The 24654-nt window shown below is 43.3% G+C and overlaps 1 protein-coding gene across 3 annotated transcripts in view; it reads left to right on the top strand.

The window, feature by feature from the left end:
- PCYT1B (phosphate cytidylyltransferase 1B, choline) overlaps window positions 1–24654 on the top strand; it is a 146643-nt gene that overhangs the window by 61814 nt on the left and 60175 nt on the right. The window contains exon 1 of one of the 3 annotated variants that reach the window (XM_075538818.1): window positions 3469–3726. The exons of 1 other annotated variant lie outside the window; for it this stretch is intronic. In XM_075538818.1, coding sequence (XP_075394933.1) covers window positions 3709–3726 — 18 coding nt within the window. In that variant the 5' untranslated portion in view covers window positions 3469–3708. Of the gene's footprint in view, window positions 1–3468; window positions 3804–24654 lie in introns of those variants that run through there. One more of the 3 variants, XM_075538816.1, reaches the window with a different exon arrangement.

Raw genomic sequence — 24654 nt, 5'->3', positions numbered from 1 at the left:
GTTTCTGTACTTTTAAAAAGCAAAATAAACCACCCCTACCAGCCCTACAGTTTAAAGTCTTCATGGTTCACTTCTTGATATATTTCCCTCCAACGCTTTTTCTAGGCAAATATGTATTACATGGGCATCTTAGTAGCGTAACGGTTAAGCTCTAGGCAGCGAACCCAAAGGGTGGTGGTCTGGACACACTCAGAGACTCTGTAGAAGAAAGACATGCTGGCCTGCCTGAAAAGTCGTCAGGGCAGTTCTACTCAGTCACGTGGGGTTGCTGTGAATCAGAAGTGACTCAACAGTACCTAACAACAACACATTACAGATACCTATCGCCATAGAGTGGCTTCTGACTCACATTGACTCTGTAGGACAGAATCCAACTGCTCCCTGGGATTTGCAAGGCTGAACATCTTGAAAGTAGCACACTGCCGGAACTTTCTGTCATGAAGCTACTGGATGGTTTGAACCATTGTAGGCGGTCCAACGCATATCCACTGCAATGCCAGCCCTGCCCGAACAATTCACATGACACAATTAGAATCTTTGTTTCTAAATCATAATTCATAGTTGTCTTTTTCTGACCTGGCAGTATAAATCTTAAGGTGTTCCCATAACCTTAGAATTTCATTTAAAAAATGTAATGCTTAATCCATGTCCAGAACTATATTTTATATTAATTATTTGGGTATATTTTAATTTTCACCCTTCCTCCTATTGTTCTAAGTTGTATCTCTCTCTGCCTTTTATAAAGCTCACTGACACCCCGTTGAACCTGACTCCTAGCCACCCTGTAGGACAGAGTAGAACTGCCCCTGTGGGTTTCTGACGATGTGGGTTTCTGATGTTGTAAGTCTTGACGGGAGCAGAAAGCCTCATCGTTCTCCCACAAAGCAGCTGATGGGTTCAAATGGCTGACCTTGTGGTTCGCAACCCACTATTCCACCGGGGCTCCTGCTTGTTACACATAATTCTGAATGAAGCACCTTTGTGTATGAATCTTTGTGTACTTCTCTGATTGTTTCTTTTCAGGTAAATTCCCAATGTCACCATTGTCACAATGATTTCATATCAGAATACTATCACCACCCCAATAAATGTCCTCCTACTATCCTTTTATAGTCACCCTCACCTCCCCATAAACCTGAGAGGAGTGTGGAATATTTAATTCTATCGTGTGGAATTCACTGGTCATTCTCATTTGCATTGCAAATCTCTAAGTTAAAACAACCCATTTAGATATTATTCAGATGAAGTTCCCCAATGAGGATGCAGTAGCAATGGACACTCTGGGCCTCAGAGTCGATGGATCCTCTCACATGCCTGAAAGAGTCTAGTTCTGCCATGAAGATTGTGAGACATGCTGTGGGGAGAAGCCAAGACTAGGCTGCAGTGGGATTAGTGGGAATGAAATTAGTTTTAGAGGCTCAAAAATTGGGGATGAATACGTGTCAGATGTGACTTGGACTTAGTACAAGGTGGCACTCAGAACTAAGGATCTGATTTATGGGTGACACAATGAAAATATGCAGAGGCAGCATCTTGGGTGAATGAGACAGGAGAGAGGGGGCACCTGCCCCCTTTGGGACAAAAAAGGAAAGCAGCCTGGCTCAGAGGGATAAAGGCATGATCCAGGTTCTTGAGAAAGAGGGGCTCTCAAGAAGCCAATTAGATATTAGGATGCTGCTAAATAGGCACGTGAGTCTCCCGTTCTAGAGAGGGCCAATTAGGTACCAGATGGACAGCTCAGTGGCTCAACCAATAGGGGTTAGGGAGCTGGGTGCCGTATAGTGGAGATAAGTGGCCCTAAGGTAGTGTTTATCCAAATTTATTTAGCATGTGTCAGAAGCACCTGGAGAATTTGTTAACACACAGATTCCTGCACTCCACTCCCTCATCCAGAAGCTTCTGGTGTGGAATGAAGAATGAGATAAGAGTGAGATGGGGGGAAAAAAAGAGTGAGATGGGGGATGAGATGTGCCCAGGACCATGGCTGCTCCTCTAGGGCCAACACTTTGACACATCCTGTTCTAAGACAGAGTATTCTGAGATGAGAATTAACATCTCACTTCCTCCTAGACTTGGTCAAGCTACTTCTATAGCCTCAGGTGTTTTTGTGCTTATGGAGGGAAGATGGGGTAGGAAGAAACCAGTCCCTTTTCAGGTGACCCCAGCATCACTAGAACACTTGTGAGAAATGCATATTGCAGCTGCATATGTGATACTGGGGTCACCTGAAAAGGGACCGGTCTGGGTCCTTGGAGACCACTGAATCGGGTCTGGGGTTGGACCAATAAGTGACCTTTGGAACAAGTTCGCAGAGGCTGCTGCTGTTGATGCTGTTGGTCCCTAGAGGATAAAAATGAGTTGCTTTTGCTACCACACCTTTTGTACTCAGCTGGCTTCACTCCCCTTCAAAAAGATAAAAAAAATCCTTCAAACCTCAGCTCCACTTACAAGCTAGGAGACCCTGAGCAATTACTCTTACCTTGCAATTTCCTTACCTGCCAAATGGGGATAATAATAGGATCTCTTCAGGATCTTAGGAAGATTAAACAACATGTAGGTGCAGTCTCTAACACTGTGCCTTGTGCTTAATGAGTCCTAGCGATCATCCTGGTTTTTTTCCCCTGGTTATTATTCAAAGCGTGACATTTCTCCAGAGCAAAGACTCCCGTGAGCTCATGTCTTTGAGGACGCATTTTGACAACCCCCTTCTTAATGTGGGCATCCCTAGATGAGTCAGATTTGCGGGCATCTGGGTCTTTGGTACCCCTCTGGGATGGCCAGGGGCATTTAGCTGATAGCAGGTGCTTAGCTAATGGGACCATGACTGCTCGACTGGCTAACAGAAGGAGAGGGCTAACAGGAAGGGCTGGCAAGAACCAAACTTCCTAGAGGAAACAGAATAGGTCGAAGAGGAAGTGACTGATGCAGGAAGCAATAGATGAGTACAGCCAGAGGTGGGAGACAGGCTGCCAAAGACAAACTTGACCTCCTCCCAGGAGAGGCCCCAGGGACCTCCTTAGAGCCAGCATTGCGTGGAGTCCCTGGGGTGTACACTCGGGTACCCACGTCAAGCCCCTCAGAACCACCCCGGGGCCAGTCGGCGTCTGAGGGCACCATGGTTTGGCCTCAAACCCTGACGCCTTCAGCTATTCTGACGACAGCACACGCTCCCCTCCTGCCAAGGGCCTGGGCCTGTCACAATTGGGAGTCTGCTCTAGTCTTTCTCGAGCCCTTCTGGGCCCCTCAGGAAGCGGGTTTATCTTATCAGGGTCGCGCAGCCCCGTCCCTTGGCCAGGATGGCCGGAGACCTTCGTAACCGAATTCGGCAGGAGAAACAAAAGCAGCAAGTTCAGGCCCCGTGGGCACCGCCGGCCAGCCAATGGGGCGCGGCCGCTCCCCGGCGGAGTGGTACTATGATGACAGTAGCCAACCAGCGCGCTCGGAACAAATGAGGATACTGTATCCCGCACCCGCCGTTCCAGAACGCGCTGGTTGTTATAGTGATAAACTGAGGCCTTGCCACCGGCCAGACAGGGGAGCGGAGGCAGTCTCTTGACGGCCCCCAGGAAACATCCAACAAGGGGAGAAGGAAAGGGGGATGGGCAGAAGAAACCAAAATTCTTGACCAAGAAAACCCCCTGTCCGCGAGGAGACTCCCAGGGTAGCGCTGGAGGGAGCCGTTGCTGGCCATGCCAGTACTCACCACGGATGCTGAGTCAGAAACAGGTATCCCAACATCCCTTTCTAATGAGCATCTCTCAGAAACCATGGAGGAGATAGAGCACACATGTCCCCAGCCTCGGGTAAGTCAAGACAAAGGGTGTAAATGTATGCGTGGTTATGGCACAAAAGAGTTCCCTAGGCTCCCGCAGCCAGCGAGGACAAGGAAGCTTAGGGGATTTTCATGTAAATGAGAATGGGGAGACAGCCTAATCCATCGCGGCGGTTTAGCCTCCGCTGGTCTCAGTTTACACAGCGTGAATGTTGGGGCTGGGGAGAAAGGCTGTTTTTGTGTCTTGGGAGGGGGTGGGGGTGGGGGTAGACGTCCTTTTCTCCAGGGGGTGGATGTTCGTCTGGGTTGTTGCGGCGGGTGGGGGGGTGGGGTGGGGGGGAATCCTTCAGTGTGATTTAAAAATGGGTGTTTCTTCCCAAAGCTTGGGCAAGAGTCCCCCGTTAAGTTCAAAACCGTACCCACGGGATGGGCGGAGAGATACTATCTTCAACTGATTTGGGTGCCTACTGCCAGTGTTTGGACAAAAGACAACGACCTAGGAAGGAAACACTTCCTCTATCCATTTGAAACCGTAAAAATAAATAACTGAGAGCCCCCTCCGGCCCAATCCCTCTTGCCTTTATAAATACTGTGCTTTCTCAAGAAATTGTCCGGATCTTCAGAGGCTGCCAGAAGGGTTTCCCCTCAGGAAGCCGGGCTGGGGGTGGGGGTGCTGGAGGAGCCACATTTCTTTAGGAAAGGGGCTGCAGGCTTTTAAGAATGCAAGTGTGGGAACAGCACACTGGAGGACCAGGTCTCAAGGAATGGAAGCATTCCTAAATTTGCCCTGTTTCCTGGCCACTGGCCTTGATCCCTTAAGTAGAAGTGCAAATTCTCCACACCTCAAAGTGTACCCTCCAGGAACCCCCAAATACCCAAAGGGTGGTGGGCTTTCTGTGTTCAAAGTCTTGTGAAACTTGGGAGAGGTCTCTCTTTGAACCCCTAAATCCAAGAGACACCCTTTCATTTCTCTAGCGATTTTTCTGAATTCAAACAAGGCAAGCTGTCAGGTAGACTGTTGGGATTGATTGTGGAGTTTGACCCTAAAACTAGGTTTTTTTCCTTTCTTGCCTGGGGATGTAGTTTTCGTTTTTGCCTTGAGGACTGTGTGTGGTATGATGTGGCATTTTCTGACACCCCTTAAAAGGAGGGCTCACAAATTTGTAGGCCTGTCCATTATGAGAAGGCTGTTTCTTGAAAGGGTTGTTAAGGGTTCAAAGGCAGGCTTAGCACACCTTCCTTAAAAAAACAGGGAAACGAAGTTACATTAGAAACCTATGGACTTTTGTTCACTGTTTCTTATTAAAATAGCTTTTTTCCCTTGGGGGTAGTTCAATAATAGGTCCCAGGACTTAAGTTCCTTGTTGAAGGACATAATACAACATCACATCTATATTCTTTTTGTTATCACATCTATATTCTTGTGGGAGACCATGCCCATTAGTTTGTTATGAAGGGACTCCTTGGAGCCAATCAATAAGTCACGATTCAGCCCTGAAAAAAAATTGACCACCCCAAGTCTCTTAAAATGAAGGGGTACTGAGTTTCTATGTGGAATGACAGAAAACTTTTTAAAATGGAGAGGGTGACGGTTATACGACATGGTCAATGTCATGAGTGTCAATGAATTATTGAAATGGCAGATTTTTACTACGTATATCTTACCATGATAAAAAATTTAAATCTATCATAAGAGCACTCAAAATACTTAAAAAAATAATCCCAACGTTCAGATTTGTATCAACTGCTTCCAGTTGAGTCGCTTACATCCACTTCTTTTCCTTCACTTTCTGTCTTGTGCTTTCTCATCTTGTACTTCTTCCTTGGTTCTTTTTGCTTGAGAGGTGGGCAGAGGAAATCGAGGGAAGAAAAACGTGTGTAACTTTTCCCTCACATGTGTGTAATCCTGGTGGCATAGTGGTTGTGTGTTGGTCTGCTACCCCAAAAGGCAGCAGTTTGAAACCAGCAGCCTCTCTGAGGGAGAAAGATGAGCTTTCTACCCCCTTAGAGTTACAGTCTCAAATTCCACAAGGGCAATTCTCCCCTGTCCTATAGAGTGGCTATGAGTTAGAATTGACTCCATGACAGTGAGTCTGGAGGGTTTTGGGGGGTGTAGTTCCTTTCCATGATAATTCAAAGGAATCATATAAAACTGGCTATGCTCCCCTCTTCCCCCAATCACCCACATCCTACCCATTTTAGAAAGGAAGAAACTAGATTATCAGACCACTAGAAGGCTATATTCAGCATCAGATTATTCAAAAAGCAAGGAAATCATGGGATTACTTGTGCTTAGTGATCTACAGATTAAAAGGTAAATGCTAATAAACTCATGCTTACCTTAGTTATTGGGTAATCCACCTCTGGATATATTCTAAATTTACACTTACATTTCAGAGTCTAACTTGCCTTTGCGATCGATTTACACACGTCATTTACTCAGTTACCAAATTTGTTGCTGAAGGATGAAAGGCAAGTGAAAATGTAAACGACGTTTTTGCCGGTGGGTTCTAGTCCTTTCTGTTGATCATATAGCATTGTATCTTCATCATTCAAATTCTCTACATTTCATATATTTCCCAGCCCTTAAGTATATGGCCCCAAATCACAAGTGGATCACTGAGGGTCAGCCACAGTCAGCAGGCTGAGTTGTCTAGCTAGTAAGGAAAGTACGTGCAGGTTTTGAGAGGGACCTGTGTAGTTAGTGGATATGAATTGGGCTGCTAACCACAAGGTCAGCAGTTTGAAACCACCAGCTGCTCCTTGGGAGAAAGATGAGGGATTTTAATTATATAAAGACTTAAGAGTCTTGAAAACCCTCAGGAATAGTTCTACTGCCAGAATTGACCTGATTGGAGTGCGTTTGGTTTCTCTTAGGGATGACAAGCCACACATATCCAAGGCCTGACTCCTCCCATTTGTTTTCCAAATTTGAATTCAGAGTTTAGAGAAAACAGGATTCCATAACAGTAGCCTAATCACATTTTGGTACCTCCAAGGCTAGATTTGTTGCTGGGCATATTTAACCTGCTGATTCCAAAAATATCGCCATTTTTTCCAGTTTTTCACCAGTTCTGGTTTTTGAGATACAGAACATATGCCACATACCACTCTTCACTCTGCTTGCCAATGAAAAACCAAGATATTTTAAGGTAGTGTTAGCTAGTCTGAGATAGAGGAAGTGCACCCTGGCGTTATTCAAAGTAATTTGTGTTGTACTAAATATTTAGGTCAAGTTATACTTCACATAGTGTTCTTTGATCCACAGATCTATTACATGAACTTGGAATTTTCCCCAAGTAGCACTTCACCTTTATTAGGAACTGAATAGTAGGAAGTTCCAATTTGTTATCTTATAGAGGGCCAGAAATAAGAGTTACCGGACAATAAACAAGGAGCCCTGATGGCATAGTGGTCTATGCCAGTGTTTAACTGCTAACTACAAGGTCAGCTATTCGAGCCCACCTGAAAGAGAAAGATGAGACTTTCTGCTCCCATAAAGATTTACATCCTCAGAGACCCACAGGAGAAGTCCCATTTTGTCTTGTAGGGTCGCTATGAGTCGTAAGCACCTAACTGGTAGTGTGTTTGGTACAGTATAAAGAGATTCAGAAGGCTATGGATGACAGTGGAAGCCCAAGATACATTTGTGAGATCTTCACAGGAAATCAGTGTCCTCTAGAATGGAGGGGTGGGAAGAAACCGGTTACTGCACACAGTATATAGGAGCGATGCCTGTAGGGGATCAAAATGATACACCGGACTTAAAACAGTTAAAACCTTGATCTCCCCTCTGAAACACCCTGGGCCTGATGTGATTTTCCACATTTTCTCTGTGTGTTTTTGTTTGTTTGTTTCATATTGGGGCTTATCTAAGATGTATTTTGTCATTGAAAATTCCCTCTTGAATTTTTGGTAGATGTGTTTTCTATTTTTTTGGTGTACGAAACCCAGGATTGATGAGCCTATAGAGACAGCAAGTAGAATAAGGGTTCCTGGGAGGTAAATGGGAGTTGATATCAAGGAGTTCAAGAAGGAAGAGAATGTTTTGAAACTGATTGTGGTAACCATTGTACACTACTGCTCTATGAGATTGAACTATGGAATGATATGCTAGCTCTATTAGCTCCCAAGAATGTGCTTTTGAAAAACATAATGTTCTGAAACCTCAAATGGGCCTGTTGGAGTTAAAATTCCTTTCTTAAAATTAAAATGTTCCAGATTTGTTATAAGATGGCACAACTTCTCCACCTGTGCATAGAAACTCCTAAAAGAAAAGGTAGAATTTTTCTTATAAAAAAGCTTGCAGTTCCCTGGGAAAGGGGAAAATTGAGGAGCTGATATCAAGGGCTCAAATAGAAAGCAAATGTTTTGAGGATGATGACGGTAACAGATGTATAAATGTGCTTGACACAATGGATGGATGGACTGTGATAAGAGTTATACAAGCCCCCAATAAAATGATTTATTTTTTCTTAAAGTTTATAGTCAACCTCACCTCCCAAACATTTAACGTGAATTATCCATTTAATTCTAGATACTAAAATGTGTTCTACTGTATAATTTGAAGAAGAAAAACTTATTCAAAATATTTACTTATACATTTTTCCACACTCTAAACTGCCCTCACCCTTTCCATGTATGTGCCTTTTCCATTTTCTTTTCCACTCTTTTCCAGCTGTGTTCTGGCTTTGCAGTGTCCAGCTTGTAGTCTCTGTCTATATTGCACAGGCTCCCAGACCAAAAAGAAAACCCACTGCCAGTTAATCGAACCTAACTCTTAGTGACCCTATAGGACAGAAAAGAACTGCCCCTTTGTGTTTCCAAACCCTTAACTCTTTTAAAGGCTTTGAACCACTGACCTGCTGATTGGCAGCACAATATGTAACCAGGTAGCCGCTATGAGTCCAAATACATCTTCCCTTGTAAGTCCCTTACTACCTAATTCTTTTTCAAATATTTCTTACTCTTTTCTTGGGTCTTATCCTGTAATTCGTGGGTCTGAATTCTTCTCATATTCAAAACTAGGATGATAAATGAATACATTAGTATAACTTAATAGCTGAAATTATAGTGGAACACTCATCTAAGAAACTAGAGCTGATGAGGTCTATCTAATGCAATTTTTCTGAATCAGCACCTCAAGTAACCCCAGGAACAGGCCTAAAAACCAGGACACCAAGAAAAAAAGTTTAATTGTTGTTGGGCTGTGCAATATCATCTTTAAAAGGTAGCAGTTACCAAAATGGTTCTAATTGTATTCGCAGCAGTTGCACATTGGGCCCCCAAATTCACTTTCACCTTACCTCACTCAAAACTCGGTGCCATGGAGTTGATTCCGACTCTTAGTAACCCTATAGGACAGAGTAAAACTGACCTTGTGGGTTTCCGAGATTCTAAATCTTTATGGCAGTAAGTAGAAAGCCTCATGTTTCTCTTATAGAGCAGCTGGTGTATTTGAACTGCTGACCTTGTGTTTAGCAGCCCCACATGTCACCAGCCATAAAGCTTTACTTCCAAACTCTGAATGTGAATATGCGTCACTATCTAGAAAGACAGTTTGTTTTTTTTTTAATCTCAGCAATTGTAGCAAATGCCCTTTCTGTTACATACTCTGCTTTTCATAAGCATGGCATATGAGGAAGGTGTGTACAGGGCTTCTGTATCTACACATGTTTGTCTAAATATGATATACAGTGAAAGCTATCCATTGGGCTACAGTTGAATATAGCCCACATTGATAGAAAATTTACCATGTCCTGGGCTCTGAGAGCTCAAGTGCTTTTTGGTTTGGAGATTCCAGCAAAAGAGACCAATACATAAGCAAACAATTCAGTAGAGTCTGAGAAGGGCACAGTGCGCTACCTGGGGCAGTTGAGGCATAAAGGAAGAAGGAATGAATTTTCAGAAGAGCAAGTAAGTCCCAAGTTTGCCAGATGGATGTCGATTAGAAACTTGCCTGTCAGCACCGTGTCCTTGATCTGGATTACCAGGCCTAGCTTGGTGAGTATTCTGATATCTTTAAATTGAATTAGCGGGCTTTGTAACATCTGGAGGAAATGAAGGGGGAAGCAGTAATACCTAAATAAGCAGGACTTCAAAGCAATGTATATTTTAGATCTCCCTAAGTAGCAAATTGATATTGATACTAAGAACATGATTGAATCACATTTTCAGAGGAAAGTTTTCTGAAAGGTATATATGTAGTATTTTCACCTGCCTATTCCTCACGGGAGGAAAACATAACAGAGGAGTAGAATAAAATAGAAGATAATGAAATTAGAAGAAAAAATAACAGAAAAAAGTTTATGTTTTATGATGGAGCTTCTGTTTTGGAAATATAATCTTATTGACCTTTTGGTTTTACCATGGCACTGAGAATGCGATATTTCTAAGAAGCCTTCTTTCCATTGTGAAACTGTTTATTCTTGATACTTGTCTTAATTTCAGTTCTTTAGTATTTTCCTGCTTAAACGTAACGCCAGGTGACTGGTGGGCTTGACTGTCAAGAAGAGAAGTTGGTAGTAAGATGTCACAGCCCTCCTTGGAGAACTAACTCCTGAGAAATGAGTTCTCTTTATGGGAAAGATTGTTTTTTCATATTTCCCTACTCTGCAGACTCAGAAACACAACCTCGCTGCTAATGAATTGACTCTGACTCATATTGACCCTATAGGACAGGGTACACCTGCCCCCTGTGGATTTCTGAGAAAGCCTCATTTTTGTCCCATGAAAGGGCTGGTAGTGTTGAACTGCTGACCTTGCAGTTGGTTAGCAGCCCAATTCTCTGAGCCCACTGCGCGCTCCCTATGCTTGTCTAACAAGGTTCAGCCAACCTAGAAGCTGTCTGCTGGAGGATTTGGTTAACGACCTTGGCTAAGTTAGAAATTCTAAGGGGTCAGAGGAAGTTGTCATGTTAGCTTGCAATAGCTACTTCCATGAAGATGTGGCGTGGATCAAGTGAGAAGGGCTTGGAAATTAAAAAGGGCTGGCTCAATATGCCAAGCTAGCAGGGGTTTATGTCGGGCTTTACTTCAATGTGAAGCAGGGCCAAGAGACTACTGTCTTGCAGAAGGTGTATTATGTCTGTTGGAAGGACTCATAAAGTGCTTAAAAAGATGGCTATATTTCTTAAAACATCAATATCTCCCTTTACCTGCATCACTATGTATTTAGCCACTCGGAGCACAATACATTTTAAGAGTGAGGACTCGTAATGTGCTGTGCTGGTAAAAATAAACAGGCATGAGCTTCCTTGGACATTTACTGTGGTCATCTGGAATTCTGCCCAAGGTTATTATTAGACATCTTACCGCGGATCTTGCACCAAATGCAGCCTCAATTTCTTACAGATTGATAATAGTCAGGCATATTGAGCATGGAATCAATGAAAAAGTTTCTTCCATTTTAAAAATTCTGTCCATTAACTTCTCCCTAATCCCTGACTTACCTAATGTTAAACACTTTATGCATGCCCTCGGGTGGGGGGCACCTCTTAACTGCTAACTTAAAGGTGGGCTGATGGAACCATTAACCACTGCCACCGAGTCAATTCCAACTAAATCTTTACGAGAACAAGTAGCCTCGTCTTTCTCCTGCAACGCTGCTGGTGAGTTTGAACAGCTGATCTTGGGGATTTTAGTCCAATGCTTACCAGCTAGCTCCACTATTGTTGTTGTTGTTGTTGGGTGCCATGGAATCTGCTCTGACTCACAGTGACCCTGTGCACAACAGGACCAAAGACTACATGACTCTGCACCATCCTCACAGTTGTTCCTTTGCCTGAGCCCATGTCTTGTGTCCTCTTCCAAGGCAGGGCCCTCTTAATAACATGTTCAAAGCATGTGAAATGAGGCCTTGCCACCCTCACATCAAAGGAACATTCTGACTATACTTCTTCCAACACAGATTTGGTCATTGTTCTAGCAGTCCATGGGGGTAGCCTTTGCCAATACCGTAATTCAAAGGCATCACTGCTTCTTCAGTCCTTCTTATTCATTGTCCAATTTTCTCATGCATATAAGGCTATTGAAATGGCCATGGTTTGAGTGAGGGGCATCTTGGCTTTCCAAATGGCATCTTTGCATTTTTTAAAAACATTTTATTAGGGACTCATACAACTCTTATCACAATCCATACATACATCAGTTGTGTAAAGCACCTCTTTACATTCTTTGCCCTCATCACTTTCAAAGCATTTGCTCTCCAATTAAGCCCTTTGCATCAGGTCCTCTTTTTTCCCCCTCCCTCCCCACTCTCCCCACCCTCATGAGCCCTTGATAATTTATAAATTCTTATTTTGTCATGTCTTGCCCTGTCCAACATCTCCCTTCACCCCCTTTTCTGTTGTCCATGCTCCAGGGAGGAGGTCACATGTAGATCCTTGTAATCGGTTCCCTCTTTCCAACCCACTCACCCTCTACCCTCCCAGTATCACCCCTCACACCCCTGGTCCTGAAGGTATCATCCGCCCTGGATTCCCTGTGCCTCCAGTTCCTATCTGCACCAGTGTACATCCTCTGCTCTATGCAGACTTGCAAGGTAGAATTCGGATCATGATAGTTGGGTGGGGAGGAAGCATTTAGGAACTGGAGGAAAGCTGTATTCTTCATCGGTGCTACATCGCACCCTTACTGACTCATCTCCTCCCCTAGACCCCTCTGCAAGGGGATCTCCAGTGGCCGACAAATGGGCTTTGGGTCTCCACTCTATACTTCCCCCTTCATTCACTATGGTAAGATTTTCTTCTTTTTTTCCCATTAAATTAATTATATTTTTAAATGCTTTTTGTTCTGATGATGCCTTATATCTGATCCCTTCGACACCTCGTGATCGCACCGGCTGGTGTGCTTCTTCCATGTGGGCTTTGTTGCTTCTGAGCTAGATGGCCGCTTGTTTTCCTTCAAGCCTTTAAGACCCCAGACACTATCTCTTTTGATAGCTGGGCACCATCAGCTTTCTTCACCACATTTGCTTGTTAACCCGCTTTGGCTTCAGCGGTTATGTCGGGAGGGTGAGCATCATAGAATGCCAATTTAATAGAAGAAAGTATTCATGCATTGAGGGAGTGTTGAGTAGAGGCCCAAGGTCCTTCAGCCACCTTAATACTAAACCTATAAATATAGGTACATAGATATATTTCCCCATCCATATATATATATATATATGCATATGTGCATGTCTTTGTCTAGACCTCTATAAATGCCCTTTGCCTCCCAGCTCTTTCCTCTATTTCCCTTGACTTTCCTCCTGTCCCACTATCATGCTCTGTCCCCATCTGGGTTTCAGCTATACCTCTTCATTACCTTACTCTTGATCATTCCCTACCAGGCCTGCCACACCCACCTCACCACCAATTTGGATCCCTTGTGGTTCCCTTGTCCCTGGGTTTGTTAACCCCACTTCCTTACCCCCACCTCCCCCTATCCCATGTCCCCCCGAAGCTGTCGTTCCTGTTGTTTTTCCTCCAGCTAGTTCATCCAGCCTATCTTATTTAGACAGACCTGCGGAGATAATAACATGCACTAAAACAAGACAGAGCAAAACCAAGCAACAGTATACAGCAAAACAACAACAAACCACTGACAAAGAACGAAACAAAACACAAGAAAGAAAAGCTTGTAGTTAGTTCAAAGATTGTTTGTTGGCCTTTAGGAGTGTTTTCTAGTCCAGTCTGTTGGGGCACCACGCCCTGGCCCCACTTTCAAGAAGTCTTTTTGCAGCAGATTTGCCCGATGCAATATGTGATTTGATTTCTTGACTGTGCTGCTATGGGTGTTGATTGTGGGTGATGAAATCTTTGATAGCTTCAATCTTTTCACCATTTATCATGATTTTGGGCAGTTCTCTATTGATGAACTGTCGCAACCATTTTAAAATTATATTCAGCAAAATTTTACTTGTATGTAATATTCATGATACTCTTGTATCATTTCTACCTTATCTTGGGTTACATTTATTTGGAATGGCTTCCAGTCGATTGGCCAGGTAAAACTGTCTTCCCAATGCCTTGGCAAAGATGAGTGAGCGCTTTCAGCTTGAGATCCCTTTGTTGAAACATTGCAATTGGTATTCCATCAATTCTTGAAATCTTGTGTTTGGCCAGTGCATCCAGTACAGTTTAGACATCTTTCTTCAATATCTTGGTTCTTGAACATATGTTACCTCCTGAAATGGTAGAATGTTGACGAGCTCTTGTTGGTACAGTGTATTCTCAGCATTCCATTCATCATCTTTTTGATGCTTATTGAATCCCACCCCACCCCCACCCCCACACATACACCTAATTCTTTCATCTTGAAAAATGTCCCATGTGTACTTCCCTTTTGGTTTTCTAACTCCAGATCTTACTTTATCTGCTGGAACCACCCTTTGAAATCTGTGGTTTAGTTCTTTCATTGCTTCCAATTTCTTTCGCTCCTCTACATTCAAGAGCACGTTTCCGAGTCTCTTTTGTGATTTATTTTGGTCTTTTCTTTCTTTCCTGTCATTTTAATGACCTCATACTTTCTTCATGAATGATACCGCAACTTATCTGGGTTTTGCTCATTAGTGTTCAATGAATAAATCTGTTTTTGAGATGGTCTCTAAATTCAGGTAGGATCTACTCAAGGTTGGAGCTTAGATCTCATGAACCTGTTTTAATGTTCTTCAACTTCATTTGAGCTTACGTATTGCTAATTTATGGTCTGGTCTAAAGTTGATGCCTAGTCCTGTTCTCACTGGTGATATTGAGTGTCTCTGTGTTAGGCAGGTATCTCTAGAGAAACAAAACCAGGACAGATATGATTATATGTATATTATGAAAACATCTTAGCCCAGTCCAGATTAAGTCCATATGTCCGATATTAGCCCATATGTCCAGTACTAGTCTACAAATTGCTCTTCAGACTCATGCAGCACATGCAATGATGCTGAATGCAGGAGGTCACAGGCTGGTAGGTGAAAAGGCTTGTGGATCTAGTGGAGGTGGGAGCATCTCAGGGTTCTGGCTGCCATCAATATGGCTCAAAATGACTTGTTAACAGGAAAGTGAAGCAGAGTGAGTATGTCCCGCCTCCACTCAGGAAAATAGGAAGTTCCCAGAATCCTCATGAGAAAGCCATACCGACAAGGAGTCATTAGGCTGTAACCTGATTGACAGGCTAGACATCACTCCCTCACTCTTAATATCCTCAAGTTGACATGAGATTATGTAACTACCACAGTCACCACTGATTTGATCACTGTGTTTTCTTTCTAGCAAGATCCACATGTGTAATCACTTTTTATGTTGTTGAGTAAATGTATTTCCAGTGAATTGTTGTTGATTTTGTAAAATTCTATCATGTGATCCCTGGCATCATTTCGGTCACCAAGGTCATATTTTCCAGCTACTGATCCTTCATCTTTGTTTTCAACTTCTATATTCCAAAGACTATTAGTTATCAGTGCATCTTTTTATGTCTGTTTTCTTAACTTGCATTTTTTTTGTAAATCATTTTTGGGGGAGCTCATACAACTCTTTTCACACTCCATACATCCATCCATTGTAGCAAGCACATTTGTACATTTGTTGGCCTCATCATTCTCAAAACATTTGCTTTCAGCTTGAGCCTTTGGTACCAGCTCCTCATTTTCCCTTCACAACTTGGGGTTTTTTAACCGATATTTTTGGCCTGCCATCGTGAAGTGTGCCTGTTGGGGTACCTTGAAGGCTGCTATGGTGCTGGAAGTTATGCCACCAGTATTTCAAATACCAGCAGGGTCATGGTGGTGAACAGGCTTCAGCAGAGCATTCAGACTAAGACAGACTAGCAATAGGACCTGGCAACTACCTTCTGAAAAAAATTCTCTGGGAAGGGGGAGGGAGGGGGCAGAGAGGGGGAATGGATTACAAGGATCTACATATAGCCTCCTCCCTGGGGGGTGGACAGCTGAGAAGTGGGTGAAGAGAGATGCCAGTCGGTGTAAGAAATGACAAACTAATAATAATTTATAAATTATCAAGGGTTCATGGGTGAGGGGGGAGCAGCGAGGGAGGGGGGAAATGTGGAGCTGATACCAAGGGCTCAAGTACAAACAAATGTTTTGAGAATGATGAGGGCAACAAATGTACAAAAGTGCTTGAAACAATGGATGTATGTATTGATTGTGCTAAGAGTTGTACAAGCCCCCAATAAAATGATTTTTTTAATTATCTATTGAAAATCCTCTGAGTAGCAGTGGAACATTGTCTGACATAGTTCCTGAACATGACCTCCTCAGGTAGGAAGACATTCAAAATATGACTGAGGAAGAGTTGCCTCTTTAGCACAGTCAATCTTAATGACATAGATGCAGTAAAATTTTGGGGACTTTAATTTGTCAATGGGGCACCACTCCAACTGAGAAAAAAACAGCCACACACATCCATTACCAATCAGAAATATGAACCTAGGAAAATGGGAAGTTGTAAAAAAATGAAATGGAACACTTGAAGATGTGAGGCATTAGTGAGCTGAAGTGGCCTGGTGCTGGGCATTTTGAATCTGGCAGTTACATGGTCTATTATGCTGCACATGACATATTTATTATTAAATAGAGCATTTCAAGATCTACCCTGAAGCACAATCCTGTCAGTGATAGGAACATATCCATATGCCTACAAGGGAGATAAGTTACTATGATTATTATTCAAATTTATGCACCAACCACTAATGCCACAGATGAAGAAATTAAAGATGTTTACCATCTTTTGCAGCCTGAAATTAATCAAATAGGAAAGCCTATGGGGCAGTTCTACTCTGTCATATGGAGTCTCTGTGAATCAGAACCCACTCTACGGTACCGCACATCATCCACCTTCTTATAGAAGAAGTCAATCTAAACAGAAGAGAACAACATAGGTATATTCTTTGTTTTATTTTTGGTGTGTGAGCATATAGAAAATCCAAGTGTGCATAGGTCCTCATTCAGGCAGTCAGAAGGATGAAAGCTACTTAGTGATACCGTGCATTAGGAGGTGATTGAAAACCCAGCCCCGACTGACAGGAGCCACCATCAGCCAGGTGGTTAACAATTTCTCTACACAAGAGTGCACCAGGTGCTGGGGAGAGAAAGAAGTGAATCCACACTCTTTGCCCTTGAAGATCATTTCCCATTAAGAGAAGGTGGTAGTTTGGTATGTGCAAGCCTGCCAAGATGCTGAAATCTCTTAAGAGTGCTTTTTGGGAAGTTTGGTTTTCATATTGTAGACTTTTTTTGAAAAAAAACCACATTTTTGTTGGGGGCTCCTACAACTCTTATCACAATCCATCCATACATTCATTGTGTCAAGCACATTTGTACATTTGTTGCCCTCATCATTCTCAAAATATTTGCTCTTCACTTAGGCCTTTGATATCAGCTCCTCATTTCCCCCCTCCCTCATGAACCCTTGATAATTTATAAATTATTTTCATTTTGTTATGTCTTACACTGTCCGGCATCTCCTTCCTTTCACCCACTTTTCTGTTGTCCGTCCTCCAGGGAGGAGGTTATATGTAGATCCTTGTCATTCGTTCCCCCTTTCTACCCAACCTTCCCTCTACCCTCCCTGTATCGCCACTCTCACCACTGGTCCTGAAGGGATCATCTGTTCTGGATTCCCTGTGTTTCCAGTTCCTATCTGTACGTCATAGCCTTTCTTAAAAGCTGTGTTTTATCCACAGAGTAGGAGTACTTCCCAGCAGAGAGCACTCCATGAACCCCCAAGTTAAGACAAACCCCTGCATTTGAAGAAAGGCTGTACCTTGCAGATTCCAAAACCTATTTTTGGACATGGAAAGGATCCTTTCACTTTTGAGGGGATCTTGAGACGCCAGCTTCTAGACCAGCGGTTCTCAACCTGTGGGCCATGACCCCCTTGGGGTCAAATGACCCTTTCACAGGGGTCACCCATTTCATAACAGTAGCAAAATGACAGTGATGAAGTAGCAACAAAAATAATTTTATGGTTTGGGGGTCACTGCCACATGAGGAACTCTGTTACCGGATCACGGCATGAGGAAGGTTGAGAACTGCTCTAGAACAATGCTATTCAATAATAAGTATGCAGTGCAAGCCACACCTGCAATTCAATGTTTTCTGGTAGCCACATTGGGGAATGACATCATGCTTGGTAAAGTGGAGGGGCAGCGAAAAAGAGGAAGATCTTTGACAAGGTGGACTGACACAATGGCAGCAACAACAGGCTCTAACAGAAGGGAAAGTGTACGGATGGTGCAGGAGCGGGCGCTGTTTCTTACTGTCGCACATAGGGTCGCCGTGAGTTAGAACCGACTCAATGGTACCTATAGCAACAACAAGTAGCCACCTGCTGGCGAGACACCTCAGTTCAGATTCGCTGCACCACTGGGGCTGTAGCCCCAGGTGCCTTTAAAGGAGAGACAAACTTTTTCAAGGAATCCTGTGGAGGGGGAGCTCAGATGCCCCAATGATGAATACATTGCACTTAGGTCGAATCACATTTACTTCCAGAGACCAGGAAGGAGGGCTGAGCTGGAGAGGTAGACATAGGAGCCATTAGCATGGAGGAGGTGCAAGTGAAATTGTGTCCAACAGTGTCTGGACCAAGAAGGCAGTGGATGCAAGTGTTTAACTGGCAAGCATGCCTCAGGGGAAGGCTGTGGTTAGTTACTGATGAGTCGGTTTGAACCCGTGGTGATGATTGCGTGCAGAGCATGCCTGTGCTCCCCAGGGTAGTCAAGGACATGAACTTCTGGACATAGATCATCAAGGCTGTCTTCCAAGGTGCCTCTAGGTAAGTTTGACCACCAGCCTCTTCTTTACAGAGTGTGTACCTGTCTGCATTATCCAGGGACTCCCAAAGAATCCTATTATGGGTCCATTCTGGGGCCCTGGTGGTATGTGGGTTAGGCATTTGGCTACTGACCACAAGGTTGGCAATTCAAGCCCAGGTGCTGCTCCCTGGGAGAGAGACGAGGCTGCCTGCTCCTGTAAAACTATAGTTTTGGGAACCCTGCGAGTCAGAATCGACTCTATGGCAGCGGGTTTGGTTTGGGTTTAGTTTTGGCTAATTCTACAAAATAACTGACCCGGAGCTATCCTATCAGTTTTTTGAGAGGGGGGGAAATAGCCAACACCCCATCCCAAACTCACTGCCATCGAGTCGATAACGACTCAGAGCAACCCCATAGGACAGGGTAGAACTTAGAACTGTCCGTGTGAGTTTCAGAGAGTAACTCTTTATGGAGTGGAAAGCTCCATCTTTCTCCCTAGGAGCTGGCTGGAGGATTCGAACTGCTGACCTTGCAGTTAGCAGCCAATGTGTAACCACGATGCCACCAGGGCTCCTGGGACAGATCCAGATCTGGAGCTCCAGAGTGAATTGGACTGGCCCCGGGTGAAATGACCCATGAGACAACTACAGTGAGCTTGGTTTCTACTCAGTGAAGCCCACAGTCTCATTCCAGTCTCAGATTTGCCATCGAATTACTGCATGGGCTTAAGCAAATCACTTTTCGACAATTGTAAGACTGTGATTCTAGCCTCTATCGCATGGTCCTTGCCTTTCTGCTCTGTTGGACCTGATGTTCCTATTAAAAGTCAGGTTTACTCCACTCTTTACCCTCTTTGGGTTTTGTTTTGTTTTTTTTCCTCTTTAGGTTTTATCCACTTGAGATAACCATAGGTCGAATGATATGTAATAAGACACATTGGCTAAATATGAATAGCAATTGTTCATAAAGCACTTTGAAATTTTACATGAATGTGGGGTAAACCACTTCTCTTGTTCTCCGCTTTATTCTTCCGCTGCGTTCTTCAGAACGGCTGAATGCATGGGGAATTATATTTTGAATGTTCTACTTCCCCATTGTGTAAGGAAACCGAGGCTGAATCTTTTTAAAAGCGAACAATAGCCTCCTAATTTAGTTATTTCATAACACTGGCAGTGAAAACCTTGCGTTTTCTTTGAGAGGCACGGCGACATGTCATGGAATGCTAGGGGCCTTCTTTAACAGATGGTATCCATCTAAGCTTAAGATTTGGGGTTCCATCAAGTCCAACAGTGGCTCAAGCCATATTTTGGAAACTTGCATCGTTAGCTGGTGCCTGCACAAAGCGGCTCAGTGCCCCTTAGTGGAATAAATGTAGAGAGAGATTTATTCCGGCAGCTCACTGGGGGCAGGATACAAAGGAGAAAGCAGGGAAAGTAGGAACAAACGAAGTCATTGCAAGCTAGACCTATTTTCTTCCAATAATCTCCCAGGTAACAGCCTTTACCTTGCTAGGATCTGATTACCCGTTGCTGGCCTCAGACCATAGCATTATTGTTTTAACATTCCTACCTTCCTCTTTATCCCAGCATGAACCAGGTTGTATGGGAGGCTAGGGACGCTGACCTTGCTTGGGGATAAAGAGACAGTTTAGCACTGAACAATCTTGAAGGCAGACTTGAAAACACAGTTATTAGAAAATAAAGCAGCAAGCCCTGGTAGCGTGCGCCTGTGTAATAATGTACAGGGCCACACGGGGCTAGTCCATTGAGTCGGATTCATTTTCATATAATCTCCTCCCTCCCGCCAAAGTCCTTGACTTGGTATTTTTGTTTTCGACGGGGTAATTCATGCACACTGAACCTGACATCAGTGCAAAGGAACACAGTGGGCTATTTAAACTGCCATTTAAAAAACACAACAACAACAATAACAATAGGTTAATAGAAGCATCATGAATTCTATGTGTAACCTATTGCCAGCTAAATGATGTTGAAAGGCATTCCCGGTGCACGCAGGCTCCTGTGCTTCATCTCTAATGTGCTTAGTATGAGCTCTAGGCACAGCCACATCCTAACAACCTCCACATTGCTTAGTGCTATGATAATTGTTCTCTACTAGGTTCAAGGCCAAGATCTCACACCTTCGCTTTTCTCTATGGATAGGTGAGAGATTAGGACAACTATTTATAGCGCACACGATGTTAGGGATGGTGCTGAATGCCGTATACCTCCGTGTTCACCTCACTGAACCAGGCGACAGACCTGGGAAATTAGAATGACTAGTCTCCATTTTAGAAGCAAGGAAAGAAACTGCAGTGGAAATGATTTCCCAGAGATAAAATCCAACTCAAAAATCCAACTCCTGCTATCGAGTTGGTTCCAACTCACAGCAACCCTATGGGAGAGCGTGGAATGAAAGCCCCTGCAGATTTCTGAGGTTGTAAATCTATATAGGAGCAGAGGGTCTTCTCTTTCACCCACAGAGAGGCTGATGGGCTCGAACTGCTGATGCCCAGGCTTTCGGTAATTGATTTGAAAATTAAAAGTGAGTGTTTTTTACCCAAGAGTTCCACTCCTAGGAAATTTGTACATAGGCAAGAAGAATGCCCTTTAAAAACATTATTCATAACATTAGACATTAGAATGTCCTTTAAAAACATTATTCATAATAACCCCACACTACAAACTACCCACATGCCCATCAGAAATTGAGTGGATTAAGCTATAGTGCATTCATTCCCTGTCATGGTGCTACATGCTATTGGAAGGGAGGAATCTCCAATCACTAGCAAAAAAATATGGACGAGTCTCACAGGCATACTACATAATAGAATCCCCGACACCAAATAATATGTACTACATGATCCCATTTATATGAAATATGAAAGTAGGCCAAGCAAATCAGTGCTTTAGAAGTCAGGATCATGGAAGGGACATGGGTGGAGCTTGCCTTCTGGAGTTCTGGCAGTGGTCACCTACTTGATCTGGATGCTAAGTGTGTTTGGTCTGAAAATTCATCGATCTGTACACTTTCTGACAGGTGCACTCTTCTGTACGTATTGAATTCTTTAAGAGAAACTTGAAAGGTACTCTGACCACAGTCATGCAGAGTCCACACCCTGATTGCCAAGTGAACTAACAGCTAACACTCTCGGGAATGGTGTCAGATCCTACCTAAAATGACACCTCTTGGCCTGTCACAAAGGAGCCTGTGTGGTGCTGTGTTTAAGCACTAGGCTGCTCCCTAAAAGGTCTGTGGTGTGAACCACTGGAAGAAGATGCAGCCATCTTCCTCCGTCAAGATGACAGCTGGGAAACCCTCTGCAGAAGTTCTACTCTGCCCTACGGGGTGGCGGGGAGTTGGAATGGTGGTTTTCATAGTGGAGCTTCACTGTGTTCAGTCTTTCCAGGGGCAGGATAGCCAGCCTCTAGGTGACTCCTTGAAATAAATTTGCCTTAGTTTTATGATCAGCCCATTCGAGTAAGATAATCTGTGAATTAACATCCATGCTGCCCAATATATGTCATTTTTCTAATGATGGTGTGGCTTCCCCATCAGAGAGTTTTCTGAACTAAAGAAGGAGGTGGATGGAAATGGTTAGCTAGCAGCGGTGTCTCCTGGAACGCCTGCTTCAGGGCTAATTCTAGAAAATAACTGACCCTTGACCATGCTATTATGTTTTTCTGGGTGGTGGTGGTTAAAAGGACTGTAGTGAAAGCTATTAGAATCCTCCTCATTTATACCTATTACCACATGGAAATTGCTTAAGTTAGTCTACTTTACCCCAGAGTGTTTCTAGGATGGGACCTCCAAGGAACACCATGGGAAGAGGATCATGAAAAGAAGAGAGATGAGTTTCTCCACTGACCAGACAGTCGAGGGTGGGAGGAGAGCAAGGGCAAAACAATGACCTCATTGGCAGTTACACTGACACTGTTTTTCCATAAAATATGATTGCATCTTCTTTGGAACATCTTTCCTTTAGTGACTCGGGGGGAAAAGTGTTTTATTATTGAAATACATCTAGCAAATACTTCAAGCTGAGACCTGTTAGAAATATCTGTACTTCCATCCAACTGTGTAACAAACCTCCCACACTGCATAATTTGTTCTAATGCTTGTTTCCTCAAATCTTCAGCAATGTTTTCTGTCTGTCTTCTAAATAGATTTGTTGACAAAGGAATGCATTTTAGTTTGGCATCATTTTTCCCCGTTTTACACGTTAGAGCAGCCAGAAGGCTGGAAGAAGGGTTTCCTCAATGGTCTGGGATGTTTGAGCTTTCTCTGTTGAATGCAGGACACTCACGAATAGCTCTAAACAATTCTCATTGCATGTAGTAGTGTTTTTGTGAAGTACTGGATTAAGCATGACATGACTTGAAATTTTGCTGGGAAAAAAATCATATGGTGGATGCTTCATTTACTATCAAATACATCGCAAGTATACTCAGTGTGAGACTCAACTCTAATGGTAGCAGGTATTTCAAATGGTCTTCGGTGGGATCATTTTGGATTCATCTGGATCCTTGTCGGATCCACTTAGGTCATCATTATTCGGACCTGATCATGTAGCTGATGTAGAATTCAGGCAGGCAGAGAGGAGCCAGCTCGGCCATTTTCTTGTGGTCACCCAGGGCTTGTTTTATTAGCATGGTTTTTGCTTTCCTCTTTCTTTGCAGGAAATGTTTCAAGCAAGCCACCTGCTGATCTTCTGAGCACTGCTTTAGTGAAACCCTAGATAATATAATCCGCAAATGCACTTGTCTGGGTGCAGGTGAACTACACTATTTTGCAATAAGATAAAAGCTAAGGAAAATGTCAGATGACTCTAACCCCATTTCTCTGTCGTACAGCTCCCACTCGCCCTTGAGCTCCTCTCTCATGCTTTATGTTGACAGAGTGTGGGTGCCCGTAGCCATCCATTGATTAGATTTAAAAACCCAAATCCAATGGCTATTGAGTGGATTCTGACTGGTGGCAACCCTGGGGGGGGGGGTCAAAGGAAAACTGTGCTTCATGTGCTTGTGGAAGTAGGTGTGGGCTCGAACCACTGACCCTCTGGTTAGCAGTGGAGCACAGTAACCATTTACACCACCCAGGGTCTCCCTATTAGACTTAGATAGTAACAATGCTTTCTTTCTTCTTTTTGAACTTAAACAAATAAACAAAAGTACCAGGTTTGCTCTTCAGTGGGTCTCCTGGCTCATCCCCCTTGCGAAAAGACTGGTGCAGGTATTCTGAATGTTACCTTTGGATCTGGCCATTCTCCATTTATCAGCTGATGGACACTGGATTGATTCCGCCTTGGCTTTTGTGACTCGTCCTGCGGTGAACATTGTTGTCCAGTTGTGTGCAAAATGACTATTTTGAGTCACTACTTTCAATTCTTTTGGGTGCATACCCAGGAGTGGAATTACTGGTTATCTGACAATTCTCTTTTTAACTTTATGGGAACCCTCAAACTGTTTTCCAGTTTCTCCACATCTTCACCAACCATTTTAAAGAAAAAAACAAAAAACGCCTATGATCCCTTTCATCCAGGATCTTACAACCATGATTTTTAAGCTTTCAAACATTATTTTTTTAAAGTCACCTCAAGTCATTGAAGGAAGGAGGTGGGCTATGAATAAAGTATACGATTGTAGTTGATCATTATAAACTCCTTGAGCTTGATTGCATTGGGAAAATGGATTTAGAGTATGGATTTTTTTAAAAATCTCTAGGTGACGATGATTTTTTTCTATTCTTTTCGTGAATCTACGATGCCATTAATTGTAATGTTACACTTCACTTTCAGAGATTGCGATGTGAAAAATGACTGATGTGGCTTTTAAGAGAACGTTATAAGGCCCTTCAAAATCTCAGCAATATTAAAATGCTGAGGGAAATGTACAGTTTAGAACCAATGAGGTGGGGTTTTACTGATAGTGCTCAGGGTCTTCTAGGTGTTCCAAGTCACTGCTGTGGGACTAGACATTGGCATGTGGGGAGAGTTCTGACTTATTGATGGTTAGTCTTTTAAGGAGGCCAGTATCTCTAGTGCAAAATGAAAATACTGATCTCTGATAGCTAGTAGGGCAATAATTACAAGTCTGACCTAGTGGTTCACATACTGGTTGTGAAAATAGACTTTTTATGAGA

The sequence above is a fragment of the Tenrec ecaudatus genome, chromosome X (genome assembly GCF_050624435.1).
Source record: "Tenrec ecaudatus isolate mTenEca1 chromosome X, mTenEca1.hap1, whole genome shotgun sequence".
Taxonomy (NCBI): domain Eukaryota; kingdom Metazoa; phylum Chordata; class Mammalia; order Afrosoricida; family Tenrecidae; genus Tenrec; species Tenrec ecaudatus.
Note: the sequence above shows the minus strand (reverse complement) of the source record. Positions and strands in the feature narration are given on the sequence as shown.